A 20,956-nucleotide genomic window follows, 5' to 3' on the forward strand; every position below is an offset into this window, starting at 1 on the left:
ACGATGTCCCTGTTAGTGACTTCAACTTGTCTGTTAGCCTATGGATATGCCACGAAAGTAAACTACTGTTGAATATCCATGTCTATGCACCAGTCCTTAAAAGGATTATGTGCAGATTGTGCGCCATTGTCACTGACTATCTCGCGTGGTAAGCTAAAATGACAAACGATGTCTTTCCATACGAAAGTTAGTATTTTCCTTTGGGTAATCGTGCTAAGTGGTCTTGCTTAATCCCACTTTGTGAAGTAATCAATTGCGATGACTAGAAACTTGACATTTTTGATACCTCTTAGGAATGGACCGACGATGTCGATTCCCCATTTGCAGAATGGCCAAGCGGCGTGTATTGGGACCATGTTATGGCGAGGGGATTGGTTAACGGGAGGATGTATTTGGCATGCTTCACAGTTTACGATTAGATCGTATGTGTCCCGGTACATGTGTGGCCATAAATAACCCATTCTTTTGATCCTGCTGACTATTGTTCTGTAGCAGGAGTGTGTCGAGCAGGCTCCTTCATGCATTTATTTTATGATTTCTTTGGCCTGCGTTTGCCGAACGCATCTTAAATAAGGCTCTGTGAATGATTTTCTATACAGGATGCCATCTTTAAAGTAATACATTGGTGCTCGCATTCGTATCCTACGGGCTTGTAGCTTGTCTTCCAGGAGGGTACCTTCGACAAGGCATTTTATGAAAGGTGTCATCCAACATTCTTCTTCTGTTGTGATTGTTGCCATGACGGTATCCTCGTCGGTCGACTTTCTTTCTAGTACTTCCACCATTACCTTTATGGTGAAGTGATCGTAAATCAAGGAGGAAAGATTGCTCAAAGCATCTGCTTTCTTGTTACGGTTACGGGGTATTTGCTTTATTTCAAATGCCACGAAGTTTCTGGTAAGTGTCTTTGTAAGCTCTAGGTATTTTTGCATCGATATATCTCTTGCTTCGAAACTGCCGTTTAGCTGGCTTGCTACCAGTTGTGAGTCAACATAAGCCGTGAGCTGTTGTACATCAATGCTTTTTGCTAAGCGTAATCCGGCTATTCAAGCTTCGTAATTGGCCTCATTGTTTGAGGCGGCGAACTTTAGCCGGATAGCGTAGGTTATTTCTTCTCCATTTTGGGAAACGAGGAGTGGACCTATGCCGGCTCCCTCCTCACTCGATGCTCCTCTGTATATAATTCCCAGAATTCGTCTGTGTCCCTTCTCGTGACGCGAGTTTCACCTTGTTTGACCATATCAGAAGGGAGCTCTACCAAGAAGTCGACTACGACTTGTCCCTTGACTGAATGTCTCGGGAGGAAGGTGATTTCATGCTCGCCAAGTTCTATTGCCCATTTCACCATTCTTCCGTAAATCTCTGGTCTAGCCAGGACGTGTTTGATCAGTTGGTCCGTGAAGACTTGTATCGGGTGTGCTTGAAAATATCGTCGTAACCGCCTTGCCGTGTGCACTAAGGCGTAAATTAACTTTTCCATGGTTGGATAGTTTACTTCCCCGTTTTTAACACTTTGCTTATGAAGTACATCGGCATTTGATTTTTACCTCTGTCGGCGATTAGCACCGAGCTTATTGCCTCGGAGGAAGCAGCAAGGTATACCGTGAGGGTTTCTCCCGGTAGTGGAGCTGTTAGCGTGTGTAGTTCTTTTAAGAATGCCTTTACATCCTGGAAAGCCTTCTCAGCTTCCTCCGTCCAGATGAAGTCTTTTTTACTCAAGAAACCCTTTAATGTCTGGAACAATAGGAGAGATCTGTCGGTAGCCCGTGACAGGAATCTTGTTGGTGCCGCTAGCTTCCCGTTTAAGCTTTGCACAACTTTTTTATTCCTAGGCGATTGCATGTTTTCGATTACTTGGATTTTCTTTGGGTTCGCCTTGATTCCTCGCTGGGTAACCGTGAAGCCTAAGAAACGGCCTTCCTCCATTCTGAAAGAGTATTTTGACGGATTTAGCTTCATATTGATTTTGCGTAGCGAATCGAACGTTTCGATGATATCTAAAATCAGTTGTTCTTCTGTTTTACTTTTAATGACAATGTCGTCTACGTATGCTTCGATGTTTTGTCCGATTTGGTCATGGAATGCTTTGTCTATTACCTGTTGGTAAGTTGCTCTGGCATTCTTTAATCTGAATGGCATTTTGGTATAACAAAAGATGCCTTTGTTTGTGAAGAATGCTGTCTTTTCTTCGTGAACCTCTGCCATTGGGATTTGTTCGTAGCCCCTATACGCATCCAGGAAGCTCATAAACTTGAAACCTGAAAGGCATTCAACTTTCCAGTCGATTTTCGGCAAGGGGTAGTTGTCTTTTGGTCGACACACATGCGCCAGGAGCCGTCTGCCTTTTTACCATCACGGGATTTTCCACCCATGTATGATATTTCATTTTCTCCATTATTCCGGCATCGACCAGGTGTTGTACCTCGTCATCCAGGAATTTGCTTCGTTCTAACGCCATTGCTCTTTTCTTTTGGACAACCGGTGTGATGTTTGGGTTCACGTTCAGCCGGTGTTGTGCTATCTCGCGAGGGACCTCGGTCATGTCGGATGGCTCCCAGGCAAAGACATCGATGTTTGCCGCTAAGAGTTTGTAAAGTGTGTCCTTTGAGTTAGCACTCAAAGTCATTCCGACCTGGATCCTTTGCTCCGGGTATTTAGGATTTGGTGACTCATAGCCGTCATCATGCACTATGATGTGATCTGCACCTTTAAATATTTGCAAACACTCAGCCGGCTCCACTCTTGTGTTTAGATGGTTGCTATGCTGGATGGGGTTGGAAATTTTAGCATGCCGTATACTGTGGACGTGATTGTTCAAATTTTTGCATGGCATTACGCCCAAGGATGACGTTGTACCGTGAGTCCGTTTTGACGATAGGGAATTCTATATCCGCAGTGCTTTGAAAAGGTAATTTACCTAGTACAACTTCCAGTGTGATGGAGCCTACTGGCCAAGTTGCGGCACTGTTGAACCCTGCTAACGGTAAGGTCGCGGCTCTCTTTTGCCGGCGAACACTCTCCGGTAACTGTAAAAAATAGTGTTAAAACATGACCTCTGCTCCTGCACCGGTGTCAGTGTATATTCGTCCAATTTGGCAATTGGAGATGTGTGCTCGAACGATAACGGGATCTGAAGAAGGGTTAATATTGAACAACGATGGGAAGACGATTGGTTCGTGCTACCATTCGTCTAACACCCTTGATTTTTGTCGTTGCCCGGTGACCCATGAGTGAATCATGTACACATCAGCGACAGTTGTGTTATTTGGGCTTGCTTCTCCATCTTCTAGCTCATTATGGTGAGTAGCGATTATTTTCGCACCTTTAGATAGCGCCATTTGATCAAACCAAAATCGTATGGCGTGAATAGATTTCAGGTTTGAGTGCTCGATTTGGGAAAAAGAGGGGATCGAATGTCTTAACTTCAATAATTGTGCGAACCCCGATTTGAAATCTGGATCTCAAGGGCGTAAAACAATCGATGAGATTAGCCTTATTTGATTGGAATCAAATAAGCTAATATCTTAGGGTAAGGATTAATTCCGGTATCGACTGGAGAGACGCTACTGTTGTTAATTTGGGCAGAGTAACGTTAATGCATCTAGTGTTTTTGTATGAATGATTTCGTTTGTGTATTTATAGATATTATGAGGGAATGGCGACGTGGCACATGTCCCTTTTATGGTTGTAACAAACTTTGTTCATCCCGAGGGCTGACATGGCACTATCCCTTTCATGGGAATAATCGAACAGATCTTAACAAACTTTTCTAGATTCACGGGCTGAAGTGGCGTATAGTTTGTTTGTATGTTGGTTCTGAGGTCAAGTACTTGTTCTGAGATAGTGCACTTATTCTGGGATGAAGTGTCTATTCTGGGACAATGCACTTGTTCTGGGACAACGTGCTTATCCCGGGACGACGTGCTTATCCCGGGATGTAAACTTGTTCCGGGCCAGGATAATTAAACCGGGAGGACGTGATAACTCCAGGAGCGTGGTGAATCCGACCAAGTCATGACTGACGAATGCCTTGATTAATCGAGAAGGACTTGTCTTATGCTTATTCCAAGTGTTTCTTCACGGTTTATGTTATGAAAGGGCAAGATTTGTTGCCGGTTTGCCAACAGGCTTATTTGCATGTCAACATAGTCCTTGTCTTCTTAACGCTTTTGCATCCGGCTTGGTGACGCCGGTAGCGTGCATTCTTGTCTGGGCTGAATTTTTACGTAGCGTCCCCAGCTAGCTTCTGTCCGGTATGATCGTTCCCTGTTCATAAATAAGTAACCCTCTGGTCAGGTTACTGCGGTGATGCCGGGAAGATGTTCTTTCCTGGGATGGGCTACGCCGGGTGAACCTCAACCGAGATACTGCTACTTAGTGTCTTTTTAGAGATAGATTATTATGTGTATCATCAAAAGATCAGTAGACTATCTATCTTTATATTTCTCTTTTTCCCTTATTTCTTCAGATAGCTCTTGTTGTTGAACTTTTCAAGCTTCGGGGAATAGCTCAGGCAGGTCTTCAGATTTGAATGGATTAAAATGCTCAAGTATAATGATGGGATCTCTTCTGAATGGACCACCAACAGCTTTCTTTTTCTTCTTCTTGGGTAGTTCATCATTTACATTCACTGTTGGTACATTGCCATACTTAGCTGCTTTCATAAATAAATCTTGCAGTTCAGGAATCAACATTTTCTTGATCTCACTTTCTCCTTTTCCATTTAATTACTACAAAATTTCCAAACACTCAGTAAAACCAAACAATCTTAGATCTCTCGGATCTACCTGCTCATGAACACCATTATCTCTTCTAATACTGAAAGTTATCCTAGATCCTCTATGACACTTGATGATTTTACCAGCATTTCCTCTCCATATCATAACATCAGCATATTTTTCTCTAAGAGCGTTTTCAATCAAGGCATTTGTACAGGCAGCCACTTTTGGGTCCACTTTAGGTGCCTTTTCAACAACATTGATTTTTTCCAAAACCTTATCATGTTCTTTGGCAATGGCTTTTGCTAATTTAAGAGATTTCTCAGCTTGAAGCTTGTCAGTAGCCATTCTTTCCTCCTATTCCCTGAGCCTCAATCTTTCAGCATGCTCAGCATCGTTCCTTGCTTGTTGTTCTAGATGAACACTCAAAATGTATTCTTTCATGGTAATGTTCAGGGAACGTGCTGTGTAGATCAGCTACCTACCATCATTAGTACCTATCAGGTTGGAGTACTGTTCAAGATCCATATCTAATTGTATAGCTTCATAAAACAGTGCTTTCTCCTCATCAACTAGAATCTCAATTCACTGGCTTTCATATACTGAGCAACGTATATGCCTAAGTCCAGAGCATCAGTGTATAATTGCTGATCTAGAGGATGATACAGCATTCTGATTTGTCGTCTGCATTCAGCTTTTCTGGCTTCTTCTCTGCTTAGCCATTCATCAATAGTAATTTGTAGCCTATGAGCTTCCCTTTCATCAGGATTCATCTTTCGAGGAGAAGGCATTCTATGTACAACTGGTTCATCTTTCCAAGTAGTGTGTTTGTTGTTTTACTTTAGGAAGATGGAGGATATGTGTAAGGTAACACTCCTGTTCCAGAAGGACCCACTGGTTCATAAGGATGAAGATTACCCAGTGTCTTATCAAAGGTAGCACGATAGACTGATGGTAGAGGTGATAGAGCAAAAGTAGAGCCACCATCAGTTCAGACAATAGATTCATCAGTAGTAGTCACCTCTTCAGTATTAGCACCCAGCTCATCCTCCTTTGTTGGGTCTTGAGTTCTTCATTCACTCATCAACACACTTTTGGCTGGGTCTTCAATTACTGCACTCCTTGTTGTGTCTTTAGCACCAGCTGACTTAGTGATATCAGCTGTTTCAACACTTGGCACAGTGCTTTCATCACCTGCATCAAATAAGGGCTCTTTTCTTAGTGGCTGGTTATCCCTAAGGGCAAATTTTACCCTTTGTTTATCAATTGAAATGGGTTCAAGTAATGGTTCTTGTGTTAGCACTGGTTCTTATGTAGCCAAGAGGGGAGTTCAAGCATTCTGCTCCCCCTTAGTAGTAGACTGATTAGTCTCTACTTACTTCTCTTCATGACTAGCAGAAGGTTGAACAACCTCTACTGGTTCTGCTGCAGTTGCTGGCTGTTTTAGAATTGCTGGTTGAGCTGATTTGCTGGTTTTCATCCCAGAATCTAACCACTACATAAATACAGCTGATTTTTCTGTTCTGGATCTGTCGAACTGCATGTACTCTTGAACTTCGTTAGTAGTAATTTTTCTTATTCTTTCAGCATACAATTTTGCCCTCTTCTTATCATATTTCACCATGAACTTAGCTTCTCTCATTCGCTGATCTCTCCTGTGTTGTCTGCGACTGAGAAGCTGGTTGTGAATATCTAGTGGTTCACCAGTGAGACTTATGTGATACTTGATTTTCTGCTTCTTCTTATCAGCATCAGCCTCAATCCTTAAGTTGAAGGCATCTTTCATTTCCTGCTGTCTCTTCTGATGTCTCTCCAATTTTCTTTTCAACTTCTTTTCAATGGATTGAGAGACAACAAAAGTTTCATCCAGCGTAGCAAAAAATACAACATCACTGGGCTTACTGCTAGAACTAATAACATCAGCAGACGTATCAGGCCTACTGGTTTAAGAATCACCAGTATTAGTACCCTCTACACCTGCCTCAATAGGAGCATTTTTAATTACCCGTTCATATCGATTATAAACGTTTCATATTGATTCTTTTAAAAGACAACTCATTTCAAAATAACCAACTGATATATGCTTTCCAATAATATGAACGACTACAATGCCATTTACTTAATAACAGTCTTTTTGAACTCGACGACTTGAATGCAACGTCTTTTGAAATATGCCATGAATGACTCCATGTAAGGTCTTTAAAATGAGCAAATGTACAGTGGAAGATTTCTTTAATACCTACGAATAAACATGTTTAAAAGTGTCAATCAAAAAGTTAGTGAGTTCATAGGTTTATCATAAACAATAAAATTAAGTCATTTTGATATACCACAAGATTTAAATACAGTGCACCTATCTCGTGATCGAAACCATTTTTCATAAATGCTTGGCAGAGTAGGTTCATATCCTTTTCTCCCCCGTAGGTTGCCTCGCAATTTTTAATAACCGTACATGTGACGCCCCGTACAAAACCATCATGTACGGATCATCAACAACAGGTCCATTACACGGTATAATACTATATGCTGTTTTAAAACAAGTATTGCATTAATGAAAAGCTAACATTTTTACGAACGTCAAATGTTTTACAAAAGATAACGTTCTTCTACGAATAGACAGCATTAACATAAGTACGTGACACAAGGGTCATTACAAAGCCATTGTTTAAATGTAACATAAGTTGTGAATGCAAAATAAAACTTCCATGATTGAGACAACTCTAAACAATGCAGCGGAAGTCTAACACAACGAGTCTATAACAGCAAGTCTAACAGCGGAAGCAACAACGTCTAAGCACCTGAGAAATAATATGCTTTAAAATGTCAAAATGAATGTTGGTGAGCTATAGTTTTTGTAAACAACGATATAATGTAGACCACGAGATTTCGTGTTCAAAACAGTATGAAAAGTATATGCTTATTCGTGGTCACCCGGTAACTAACTTAACGTAAAATAAGTATCACCCCCTAAAAGTACACTTGGCGAGTGCGTATGTTCTCGAAGTATTAAACACCCGTTAAATGCTAGCGCGACTAGCCCGAATGGGGATGTCAAACCCTATGGATCCATATCTAAGATTCGCATCTACCAGTTCAAAAATCAATAGTTAAACGTTACCGTGCTAAGGGGAAAGTTTGTGCCGTTATATAACCCACACATATATAAAGTTTAAGTACTCGTTTCTAGTATGTAAAACATAAAAAGAGCATGTATTCTCAGTCCTGAAAATAGTAAAGTATAAAGGGAGCTATAACTCACAATGAAAGATGCGGTAAAAGTCGATATGAAAAGTATGCAAGTAGTAAGTTGGTCCGAAAAGTCCTCAACCTAAGTCAAAGGTTACTAATTCAATAAATTGTCCCCAAAAGTTTAAAAGTAAATAAGTTAAGTCTTAAGTATCATCATCATCATCATCATTCATAAAAGATAAAGTAAGTTTTCAACAAGAATAGAGATCGAAACAAAAGGGCTGACTTCGGACAGCTGCTACTACCTCTATACAAACCGAAAAGACGTGTGGTCAGTGGCCAAGGCTCCGTATATGAGTCCTCTTACCGTCCTAACTCGATGTCGTTTGACCGTGGCGACGGCTCAAGCGCGAGAAGGTCAGAAATTTCAGCACGTCGTTACAAAGGTGTAGTGATTTTCGGAAGGCTATAAATCCTAAACCGTATATCGGATTTAGGCATGTCTTAAACGAAAAGTCATCTACTCGAACCGAACTATCTGGAAATCAACTTTTCAGAAGTCCCAGGAGTTTGATCAGACAACGAAAAAAAGAAAACAAGTACTCCAGTGGGTTTCTTGGTGCTTGATGCTCATCATGGTTCTCATCTTTGATGCGTATAAGCCTCAAGTGTACAACTCTTGTTGTTTTAGCATCACTTTGACCAAGTTTCAACCATCAACACACAATGTCAAGACTAAGAAGAAATACAACTCACTTAAGAGTTTTAGAAGGATGATGAACCAAGGTTACATCATGTTCTTAGTCTTAACACAAATACAAGTTCTATTCAAGATTAAAGCTACAAACTTTGATTCAAATCAAGCAAGACCTTAAGTCACATAACTTAGATCAAACAAAGTAATGAAACCCTAAGCTAGAAAGCTTGGATCCCTTAACAATAATTATGATATTTCAAAGCTAGAAAGCTTGAATCTTTTATGTCCTTGAAGATCTTTAAAGCAACAAGCTAGATCTTCAAGTTTCATGAAGATTATAAACACAAGTTTTGATCTTTTAGCAAAAACAAAGTGATCTTAAGCTATAAAGCTTAGATCCATCAAAGTAATGAAGATTCAAAGCTAGAAAGCTTGAATCTTTTATGTTCTTGAATATCTTTAAAGCAAAAAGCTAGATCTTCAAGTTTCATGAAGATCATAAACACAAGTTTTGATCTTTTAACAAAAATAAAGAGATCATAAGCTAGAAAACTTAGATTCAACAAAGTAATGAAGATTCAAAGCTAGAAAGCTTGAATCTTTCATGTTCTTGAAGGATTTAAATCAAAGTTTGAATCTACAAGATATAACAAGATCAAAAAGCTAAAAAGCTTGATCTTAAGATGATGATGATGTCGTGATCATGAAGAGAAAAAGAAGAAGAAGGAAATTTAAAACTTACAATTTTTAGTGTGAGAAAGACTAGAGAGAAAATTAGAGAGCAAGTGTGTGTAAAATGAGAATGAGATTAAGTGTGAAATGGGTGAATGAGGCTTGATATATATAGTGGTGGAGGTGATGGTTGGCTGACGGCCTAGGGGGGACAAGGGGCGGACAAACTTTGCTTTTTGCATGGTGGTGGTCTAAAGGTGGTGCTTATTGTTGGGATCCCATGCAACATGTGTAGTAATGGTTAACAAAAATGCTAGTATGTTGGCTCATCTAAATGGGTTTTTGTCCTACTTCTTAATGGGTCATAATTCCATTAAAATTGGGCTAACTTAAAAGTCCATTAGCTAGAGTATGGTGGGATTAAGTCCAATAAGGTAGAAAGTCCAACAAGACTAACTAGTGTGCATTAGTAAATTACTAAGCGTAATTAAGCAACCAATAAGCCAAGTAATTATCATTAGAAAATAAAAATTAGTTTTACGTTGTCATAATATTCCAATTATGACAAAAGTTAAACGTGTACCAAGTACGGAGCTCGCTTTAAACGACAAGTGACACTAACGGTCATAAAAGCATTCGTGGATCAAGTTAAGTAACTAAGTACTTAATAGCACGTTGTAAGGTATTAACAAAAGTAATTAACATGAATTAAGATCCAAGAATATAATATAGCTCAGTACGCACAAATACGCAGTTTCGTGAAAATAATAAGCACAAAAATAAGTCAAAAAATTCGGGTCGTTACATTACCCACCTGTTAAAGAAAATTTCGTCCCGAAATTTTAAGCTAAGGTTGATGGTAGAACTGTGAAGAGGTGAGGATACTTCTGCTTCATCTGATCCTCTCGTTCCCAAGTAAACTCGGGTCCTCGTTTAGCATTCTAACGAACTCGGACGACTGGAATCTTGTTGCGTTTCATGGTTTTGACCTCATGGTCCATGATCTCAACAGGTTTTTCCACGAAGTGGAGTTTGTCATCAATCGTAAGCTCATTAAGAGGTATGACAAGTTCTGGTTCAGTAAGGCACTTCTTTAGATTCGATACGTGGAAAGTGGGATGAACTGAGCTCAATTGAGTCGAAAGATCCAAACAGTAAGCAACGGGTCCAACACGCTCCAAGATTTCAAAAGGACCAATATATCGCGGATTTAGCTTCCCATACTTTTCGAAACGGATTACACCTTTCCATAGTGCAACTTTCAACATTACGCGGTCACCTACTTGGAATTCGAGATCTTTACATTTAAGGTCGGCATAGCTCTTCTGACGATCACGGGCCGTCTTGAGCCTTGCTTGGATTTGGACAATCTTCTCGGTTGTTTCATGGACGAGTTCGGGTCCGGTGATTGGCTTTTCACCAAATTCGGCCCAACAAATAGGAGAACGGCATTTACGGCCATATAAAGCTTCGAAAGGTGCGACATTAATGCTCGAATGGTAACTATTGTTGTAAGAGAATTCTGCCAGAGGCAAATGCTTTTCCCAAGCTTTTCCAAAATCAATAACACAAGCTCGTAACATGTCCTCCAAGGTTTGAATTATGCGTTCGCTTTGTCCGTCGATTTGCGGTGTGACGACCCGGAATTTTCTGACTAAATTTAAACTTTATCTTTATATTATTACGACACGATAAGCAAAGTCTGTAATATTGAAATCTTGAAAACTTCGAACTGTGTTCATATAATCAATTACCCTTCGACTGCTCTTGACGATTCACGAACAATTATGTGTAAATAGATATATATGTATATATATATATATATATATATATATACATATGTATGATTATTAAATTGAGATATATTAATAAAATATTTAACGGTTTAGTTAATATGAATATAAGTTATGAGATCTATTTACGACTTGGAAACAATAATAAAGTAGTGAATGAATAATACTTTACATGAGCGTATTGTTTCGATATAAGTTTAATATAGTTATCGACGAGATATTAAGATAACATCAAATGGGTAGATTATCAATATTAATTGTGATATGATTTGTGTGTCTCTATTGAGAGGTCCACTTTGATTTAGAAAACCTTTCCGTTTTAACGGTATCCGGAATATTTGGTAAAAGTGATTTACAAAAGTGTCATGAACTAGAGTTAGTCAAAAGTTAGTAATCATTTCCATTTAAATTTCAAAAGTATACTTTACTATGATTAACACGTGTCCCTTGATAAATCAACTAGTTAGTTTTCATATTAAAAACATTATGTGATAAAATAACTACTATTAAGTAAAATGAGTTAAATTATATAAAACGAACTTTGAAATGTAATTAGTTTTGAAAGACTAAATACTATATCATTAGATAAATATTTAAAACATATATATATTGTACAAATTTACAATTCTAACTATATATATATATATATATATATATATATATATATATATATATATATATATATATATATATATATATATATATATATATATATATATATATATAAACTTAGTAATAAAACGCCCTGATTTAAAATTATATATTTTGATAAACAACGAGTCACTAATTTATAGAAGCAAATGATCACAACGTTCAATTTTATAAGTTACATTTATTATAAGGTAATTTATTGTTGAGTAAGTCAAATTATTAATAAATGTACACGTCGCGTAACGTAAAAGGCTAGTTTTCTAAACGTACAAAAGTGCGTTCGAAAAACCGAAAGTGGTACATGAGTCGAGTGACAACGTACGAGTAATTTGAACAAAAATTACATTTTTACTATGCACGTAAATATTATATTATATATAATTAATTATATAAATTAAATATATTATATATTAAATATTATTATTAATCATCGGCAGCCTTAATTATTTGAGTGTGAGCTGGAATCCATAAGCTTGCAATTGTGGAGCCCTCTCCTTATAAACCATCGCAACTACGGAGTAATGAAAATCAAATTTAGCTTTAAAGCTCGATCACACACATTTCATCATTTACAAACTAAATCTCTCTATAACCTATATTACTCCGTAAATGTTTATTTATTTATATTATTATGATTTTTATTAAGAGTAAAATTATTATTATTATTATTAGTATTATTATTCGGATAAATATTAATATTAGGAGTACTATTATTATTAGTTTTACACATAAAATACTACGACGAGGTCATGAGCGAGTTATTTCAAAACGGATTTTATGAGCGGGATGAGGCTAAGGAAATTATGGGTTATAGCTATGGAGGTTATGGGTAATGTTCGGGGGTATGCTAGTGAGGTCAATTTAGTGTTTATCATCTCCGTCGTGTCTACGTACCTTTCCTGCAATATTGTATCTCAATATTGATACGTGAGTACTCATAATTTAATTTTTATATATTAATAGTGTATCCCTGACTAGTGCTCGAATATATAGGATTATGCATACTTGTACTTTTAATATTGCCATTAGATAGGTTGTTTCGAATCCTGAATTAGTTACATATGCGGTTGAGATAAGATATAAGATATGCATGTCGTTGGAAAGCTAGCGAAAAAATTAAGAACTTTTCATTTAGATATCGAATGGTTTCGATCAACGGATTAGAAGTTATAGTCAATTGAATTTTTGTATTATTATTAAAAATGATTATTATTATTGTCGTTATTATCGTCGTTATAGTTTTTATCTAATTATTATTATTATTATTATTATTATTATTATTATTTTTTTTATTATTATTATTATTATTATTATTATTATTATTATTATTATTATTATTATTATTATTATTATTATTATTATTATTATTATTATTATTATCATTATCAATAAAAAGTATTATAATTAAAAATTGTTATTTTTATTACTATCGTTATTATCGTTAAAGTTATAATTAGTATTATCATTAAAATTATCATAATATTTATTATCATTAGTATTATTATAATTAAAAACTAATATTAGTAACACTTAATTATTATGATTACTATTATTATCATTAAAATGAACGCGATATAAAAGACGATTAAAAGCTGTTAAACGAATCGATTAGGAAATAATGAGTATGAGTATCATGATGAAATTAAAATATTGTAAAATATTGATTTAGACAAAATTATCATTCTTATTATTTTTATCATTACTATTATTAAAAGTATCGTTAGTACTAAAACTATCATTTTAACAAAAATTATCATTTTAAATGAAATGTTATTGTTATTACAAAATATCATTATTATTATCATTTTAAATAAAATTATTATTTTAAAGTTAATATTAAAAAGTATCATAAATATTAAAGTTATCATAATTAGAATTATCATTTTATCATAATACCATTTTTCGTAAATATAAATATTGTTATTATTATTAGTAGAATAATAATAATTATTATTACAAAATAATATAACTTTTACTTACCATTATTATTATCGATATTATTTTAATCAAATAAATATGTAATACAAAGATATTGTATTACGTGAAACATAATTACATTATTACTACCTATCATATTATTTTTATGATATTAAATGAACTTTATAAATTTTATTACTTAAAATATATAAAAAGTATATTCTTATTATATAGATTTTTATAATAAATGAATTATATTATTTACTCTAATTAAATCTTTTAAAAATATTTAAAAATATAAAACGGCGATATTTAAACTATATAATAATCATGTATGAATTTTGGAAATCATTTTGAGTCAAATTGACTTTTGTTGACTTTTGCATATTAGTCTCGAGCATTAGGATTGTGGTACACTATGACTTGACCTAATTTGTTAGAAAAATATTGACCAACATACAAAATATATATTTAATTTAGGTTCGTGAATCCAAGACCAACCTTACACTTGTTCAATGACGTTATATGTATTTTTACTACGAAATACAGTATGGTGAGTTTCATTTACTCCCTTTTTAAATGCTTTTGCAATATATATATTTTTGGGACTAAGAATACATGCGCTTTTATAAATGTTTGACGAAATAGACACAAGTGATTGAAATTACATTCTATGGTTGAATGATCGAAGCCGAATATGCCCCTTTTTGCTTGGTAGCCTAAGAAGTAGTAAACCGGTCTACTAATTGACGCGAATCCTAAATATAGATCTATTGGGCCCAACAAACCCCATCCGTTTTAGCGGATGCTTTAGTACTTCGAGTTTTTATATCATGTCCGATGGATATCCTGGAATGATGGGAATATTCTTATATGCATCTTGTTAATGTCGGTTACCAGGTTTTTGTAGTGACCCGAACTTTTCCATGTTTATATATATATATTAAATGAAATTGTTATTTACATGATTAAGTGTTTCCAACATGTTAAGCAATCAAACTTGTTAAGACTTGATTAATTGAAATAGGTTTCATATAGACAATTAACCACCCAAGTTGACCGGTGATTCACGAACGTTAAAACTTGTAAAAACTATACGATGACATATATATGGTTATATATATAGTTAACATGATTTTATTATAAGTATGTATCTCATTAGGTATTTTAACAATGAGTTATATACATAAAAATGAGACTATTAATTTAAGAAACTCGAAAACGATATATATAACGATTATCGTTATAACAACATCTTACTAGGTACATATGAATCATATTAAGATATTGATACACTTGGTTAATTATGTTAAATGATAAGTAAATATATTATTAAGTGTATTAACAATGAAATACATATGTAAAAATAAGACTACTAACCTAATGATTTCGAAACGAGACATATATGTAACGATTATCGTTGTAACGACATTTAACGGTATATATATCATGCTAAGATATATTATATATCATAATATCATGATAATATAACAATTTAACATCTCATTTGTTATAATAAACAATGGGTTAACAACATTCAACAAGATCGTTAACCTAAAGGTTTCAAAACAACATTTACATGTAACGACTAACGATGACTTAACGACTCAGTTAAAATGTATATACATGTAGTGTTTTAATATGTATTCATACACTTTTGAAAGACTTCAAGACACTTATCAAAATACTTCTACTTAACAAAAATGCTTACAATTACATCCTCGTTCAGTTTCATCAACAATTCTACTCGTATGCACCCGTATTCGTACTCGTACAATACACAGCTTTTAGATGTATGTACTATTGGTATATACACTCCAATGATCAGCTCTTAGCAGCCCATGTGAGTCACCTAACACATGTGGGAACCATCATTTGGCAACTAGCATGAAATATCTCATAAAATTACAAAAATATGAGTAATCATTCATGACTTATTTACATGAAAACAAAATTACATATCCTTTATATATAATCCATACACCAACGACCAAAAACACCTACAAACACTTTCATTCTTCAATTTTCTTCATCTAATTGATCTCTCTCAAGTTCTATCTTCAAGTTCTAAGTGTTCTTCATAAATTCCAAAAGTTCTAGTTTCATAAAATCAAGAATACTTCCAAGATTGCAAGTTTACTTCCAAGTTTTCTAAATCCATTCCAAGTAATCATCCAAGATCAAGAAACCTTTGTTAATTACAGTAGGTTATCTTTCTAATAAAAGGTAATAATCATATTCAAACTTTAATTCAATTTCTATAACTATAACAATCTTATTTCGAGTGGAAATCTTACTTGAAATTGTTTTCGTGTCATGATTCTGCTTCAAGAACTTTCAAGCCATCCAAGGATCCTTTGAAGCTAGATCTATTTTTTATCATTTTCAGTAGGTTTATCCAAGGAACTTGAGGTAGTAATGATGTTCATAACATCATTCGATTCATACATATAAAGCTATCTTATTCGAAGGTTTAAACTTGTAATCACTAGAACATTGTTTAGTTAATTCTAAACTTGTTCGCAAATAAAAGTTAATCCTTCTAACTTGACTTTTAAAATCAACTAAACACATGTTATATATCTATATGATATGCTAACTTAATGATTTAAAACTTGGAAACACGAAAAACACCGTAAAACCGGAATTACGCCGTCGTAGTAACACTGCGGGCTGTTTTGGGTTAGTTAATTAAAAACTATGATAAACTTTGATTTAAAAGTTGTTATTCTGGGAAAATTATTTTTATTATGAACATGAAACTATATCCAAAAATTATGGTTAAACTCAAAGTGGAAGTATGTTTTCTAAAATGGTCATCTAGACGTCGTTCTTTCGACTAAAATGACTACCTTTACAAAAACGACTTGTAACTTATTTTTTCGACTATAAACCTATAATTTTTCTGTTTAGATTCATAAAATAGAGTTCAATATGAAACCATAGCAATTTGATTCACTCAAAACGGATTTAAAATGAAGAAGTTATGGGTAAAACAAGATTGGATAATTTTTCTCATTTTAGCTACGTGAAAATTGGTAACAAATCTATTCCAACCATAACTTAATCAACTTGTATTGTATATTATGTAATCTTGGGATACCATAGACACGTATACAATATTTTGACCTATCATTTCGACACATCTATATATATTTTGGAACAACCATAGACACTCTATATGTGAATGTTGGAGTTAGCTATACAGGGTTGAGGTTGATTCCAAAATATATTTAGTTTGAGTTGTGATCAATACTGAGATACGTATACACTGGGTCGTGGATTGATTCAAGATAATATTTATCGATTTATTTCAGTACATCTAACTGTGGACAACTAGTTGTAGGTTACTAACGAGGACAGCTGACTTAATAAACTTAAAACATCAAAATATATTAAAAGTGTTGTAAATATATTTTGAACATACTTTGATATATATGTATATATTGTTATAGGTTCGTGAATCAACCAGTGGCCAAGTCTTACTTCCCGACGAAGTAAAAATCTGTGAAAGTGAGTTATAGTCCCACTTTTAAAATCTAATATTTTTGGGATGAGAATACATGCAGGTTTTATAAATGATTTACAGAATAGACACAAGTACGTGAAACTACATTCTATGGTTGAATTATCAAAATCGAATATACCCCTTTTTATTAAATCTGGTAATCTAAGAATTAGGGAACAGACACCCTAATTGACGCGAATCCTAAAGATAGATCTATTGGGCCTAAAAAACCCCATCCAAAGTACCGGATGCTTTAGTACTTCGAAATTTATATCATATCCGAAGGGTGTCCCGGAATGATGGGGATATTCTTATCTATGCATCTTGTTAATGTTGGTTACCAGGTGTTCACCATATGAATGATTTTTATCTCTATGTATGGGATGTGTATTGAAATCTGAAATCTTGTGATCTATTGTTACGATTTGATATATATAGGTTAAACCTATAACTCACCAATATTTTTGTTGACGTTTAAAGCATGTTTATTCTCAGGTGAATACTAAGAGTTTCTGCTGTTGCATACTAAAATAAGGACAAGATTTGGAGTCCATGTTTGTATGATATTGTGTAAAAACTGCATTCAAGAAACTGATTTCGATGTAACATATTTGTATTGTAAACCATTATGTAATGGTCGCGTGTAAATAGGATATTTTAGATTATCATTATTTGATAATCTACGTAAAGCTTTTTAAACCTTTATTTATGAAATAAAGGTTATGGTTTGTTTTAAAAATGAATGCAGTCTTTGAAAAATGTCTCATATAGAGGTCAAAACCACGCAACGAAATCAATTAATATGGAACGTTTTTAATCAATAAGAACGGGACATTTCAGTTGGTATCCGAGCGTTGGTCGTAGAGAACCAGAGAATTTGTATTAGTGTGTCTTATCGAGTTTGTTAGGATGCATTAGTGAGTCTGGACTTCGACCGTGTTTTCTTTAAAAATGATTGCTTAACATTTTTGTTGGAAACTATATATTATTAACATGTATATATTATGTGATATATTAATCTCTTAACATGTTTGATATTGTGTGATAGATGTCTACCTCTAGCACAAATCCCATTGACTCACCTAATAATAACGAAGAGTCGAATATATATTGGACTGATTCACAAGTTCCCGAAGAAGAACCAGAAGAAGAATCAGAACCGGAAGAAGAATCAGAACCGGAAGAGGAGGAACCGGAGGAGGAAATAGAACCGGTGGGGGAAATAATAAAACGGTTAAGTAAAAGAAAATCCTCAACCAACCGACCAAGGTTAATTATGGTCAATGGTGTTTCCGCCAAGGAAGCAAAATATTGGGAGGATTACCAATTCTCCGATGAATCGGATTCTGACGAGAATTCCGATGATGTTATAGAAATTACCCCAACTGAATTTAAAAAGGCAAAAGAAAATAATAAGGGAAAGGGCATAAAAATAGAGAAATCTAATTCCAACCCCGATGAACTTTATATGTATCGTCAACCCCCGAAGCCCTTAAGTTGTAACAATGACCCGGGAACCTCTAAACCACCAGGTTTTTCTAAACCGTTGTGGAAAACGACAGCTCGTATTAGGGGAACATCATATATCCCTAGAAACTTGGCAAAATGAACCAAAACCGAAGAAGTAGAAATGAGCGAGTCGGAATAAGATAGTTGTATTCGTGTGGTATAATATATGTAATATAGTGTGCTTATGCTTTATGATATATGTAAAAATTGCTTGTATTAATAAGTATTTTTTTTTTTTATGAATCTAACTCTTGTCTATTTTACAGTATAAAAACACAAAATGGATAGACAACCCAATATTTTAAGAGACCTACCCGGAGACATGATTAATGAAATCTTGTCTAGAGTAGGTCAGAATTCTTCGGCACAACTATTTACGGTGAAATTAGTTTGTAAGACATTCGAAGAACGTTCCAAGAATGTCTTGGTTTATAAGAGACTTTCATTTGAAAGATGGGGGATATCACATTGGGAAACCCATATGTTACGATGTGTTTACTTTGACGCATATATTGCGGGGAACCCAAATGCTATTTTACGCAACGGGTTAAGAAATTATTTTGACTCAATGTATCCGAATATAGGACTTCATGATTTAGAAAAAGCGGCTAACATGCAACATAAAGAAGCATGCTATGCTTACGGGTTAGTAATGTTCGCTTCTCACCAAAGTGAGAAAAAGAACATCGGGCTACAACTATTAAACAAAACGTTCCAACAAGTGTGAGTCGGTAATTGGGGTACGAAATGAGGTTTTTAGGTTATTACGAGACTGTTGGTCATTACATAACCCTCGTCCCTTTGACGACGTTACAACACGCTGTCTTATCAACAGCCATAACGGTTATGTTCCACAAGACCAAGGATGGGAAGTAGTCCTAGTAAAACCAGAATGCATGACTTGTTTCTGGACGTATGAATTACGTGTCTTTATTGCCTTTGCTGAACGACTTGTGTACTAGCTAGAATTATCTTCACAACTATCTTGTATCAAAGTTATTGTGTGCTATATTTCATGCTTTATGTAAAATAAGCGGTATTGTAAGTTTGTAAAATATTGTATAAAAGTTTGAACGCGAAATATTATTATAATCAGTTTTTCATATAGAATTGTAGTAGTTGAATTATATATTAGCTACTAAGTATGAACTTAACGGGTAGGTACTACAAGAATTTAAATTTATAAAACGCTAATATGAAGAAAAAGCTTTTATAAATGAGTTCATATTATGCTACGAAATACTATTAACTACTCTTAATATTCTGTATGATTAACTTGTTCCATTTGACTATTTTGAAGGAAATGGCACCGACTACTCGACACACCGTGAATATGAATGAAGAGGAATTCCGTACTTTTCTAGCTTCAAACATAGTCGCAGTACAGGCTGTGCTACATACCAACAATAACCTTGGATCTAGCAGTACAGGAAATCGTGTAGGATGCACCTACAAAGAATTCACTGCCTGCAAACCTTTGGAATTTGATGGAACCGAAGGACCGATCGGATTGAAACGGTGGACCGAGAAGGTCGAATCGGTGTTCGCCATAAGTAAGTGTACTGAAGAGGACAAAGTGAAGTACGCTACGCATAACTTCACAGGTTCTGCGTTAACATGGTGGAATACCTATCTAGAGCAAGTGGGACAAGATGATGCGTACGCACTACCGTGGTCAGCATTCAAGCACTTGATGAACGAGAAGTACCGTCCCAGAACCGAGGTCAATAAGCTCAAGACAGAACTTAGAGGGTTACGAACCCAAGGATTTGATATTACCACGTACGAAAGACGATTCACAGAATTGTGCCTATTGTGTCCGGGAGCGTTTGAAGATGAGGAAGAGAAGATCAACGCGTTTGTGAAAGGATTACCGGAAAGAATCCAAGAAGATATAAGTTCACACGAGCCCGCCTCCATACCATAGCCATGTAGAATGGCTCACAAACTAGTGAACCAGATTGAGGAAAGAATTAAAGAACAGACGGCTGAAGAGGCCAATGTGAAGCAAGTCAAAAGAAAGTGGGAGGAAAACGGTGATAAGAATCACCAATACAACAACAACAGCAATTACAATAATAATCGCGACAATTATCCCAGCAATCTCAACATCAATCGCAACTACAACAAACGGCCCAACAACAACAACAACAACAACAACAACAACAACAACAACAACAACAACAACAACAACAACAACAACAACAACAACAACAACAACAACAACAACAACAACAACAACAACAACAACAGCAACTACAACAATCATCCCAACAACAATAACAACCGCAACAACAACAAC

The 20,956-nt window shown here is 35.1% G+C and overlaps 1 protein-coding gene across 1 annotated transcript; it reads right to left on the minus strand.

Annotated features, from left to right (window-relative positions):
* Positions 1–524: 524 nt before the first annotated feature.
* On the minus strand, positions 525–1,480 carry LOC139870848 (uncharacterized). Its single transcript, XM_071858618.1, has 2 exons — positions 1,163–1,480; positions 525–1,004 (listed from the first exon to the last, which is right to left on the minus strand). Exons 1-2 carry the CDS (start codon positions 1,478–1,480, stop codon positions 525–527), a joined length of 798 nt encoding a protein of 265 aa, XP_071714719.1.
* Between the last annotated feature and the right edge of the window lie 19,476 nt (positions 1,481–20,956).

This window comes from Rutidosis leptorrhynchoides, chromosome 10, assembly GCF_046630445.1.
Source record: "Rutidosis leptorrhynchoides isolate AG116_Rl617_1_P2 chromosome 10, CSIRO_AGI_Rlap_v1, whole genome shotgun sequence".
NCBI classification, from domain to species: Eukaryota; Viridiplantae; Streptophyta; class Magnoliopsida; order Asterales; family Asteraceae; genus Rutidosis; species Rutidosis leptorrhynchoides.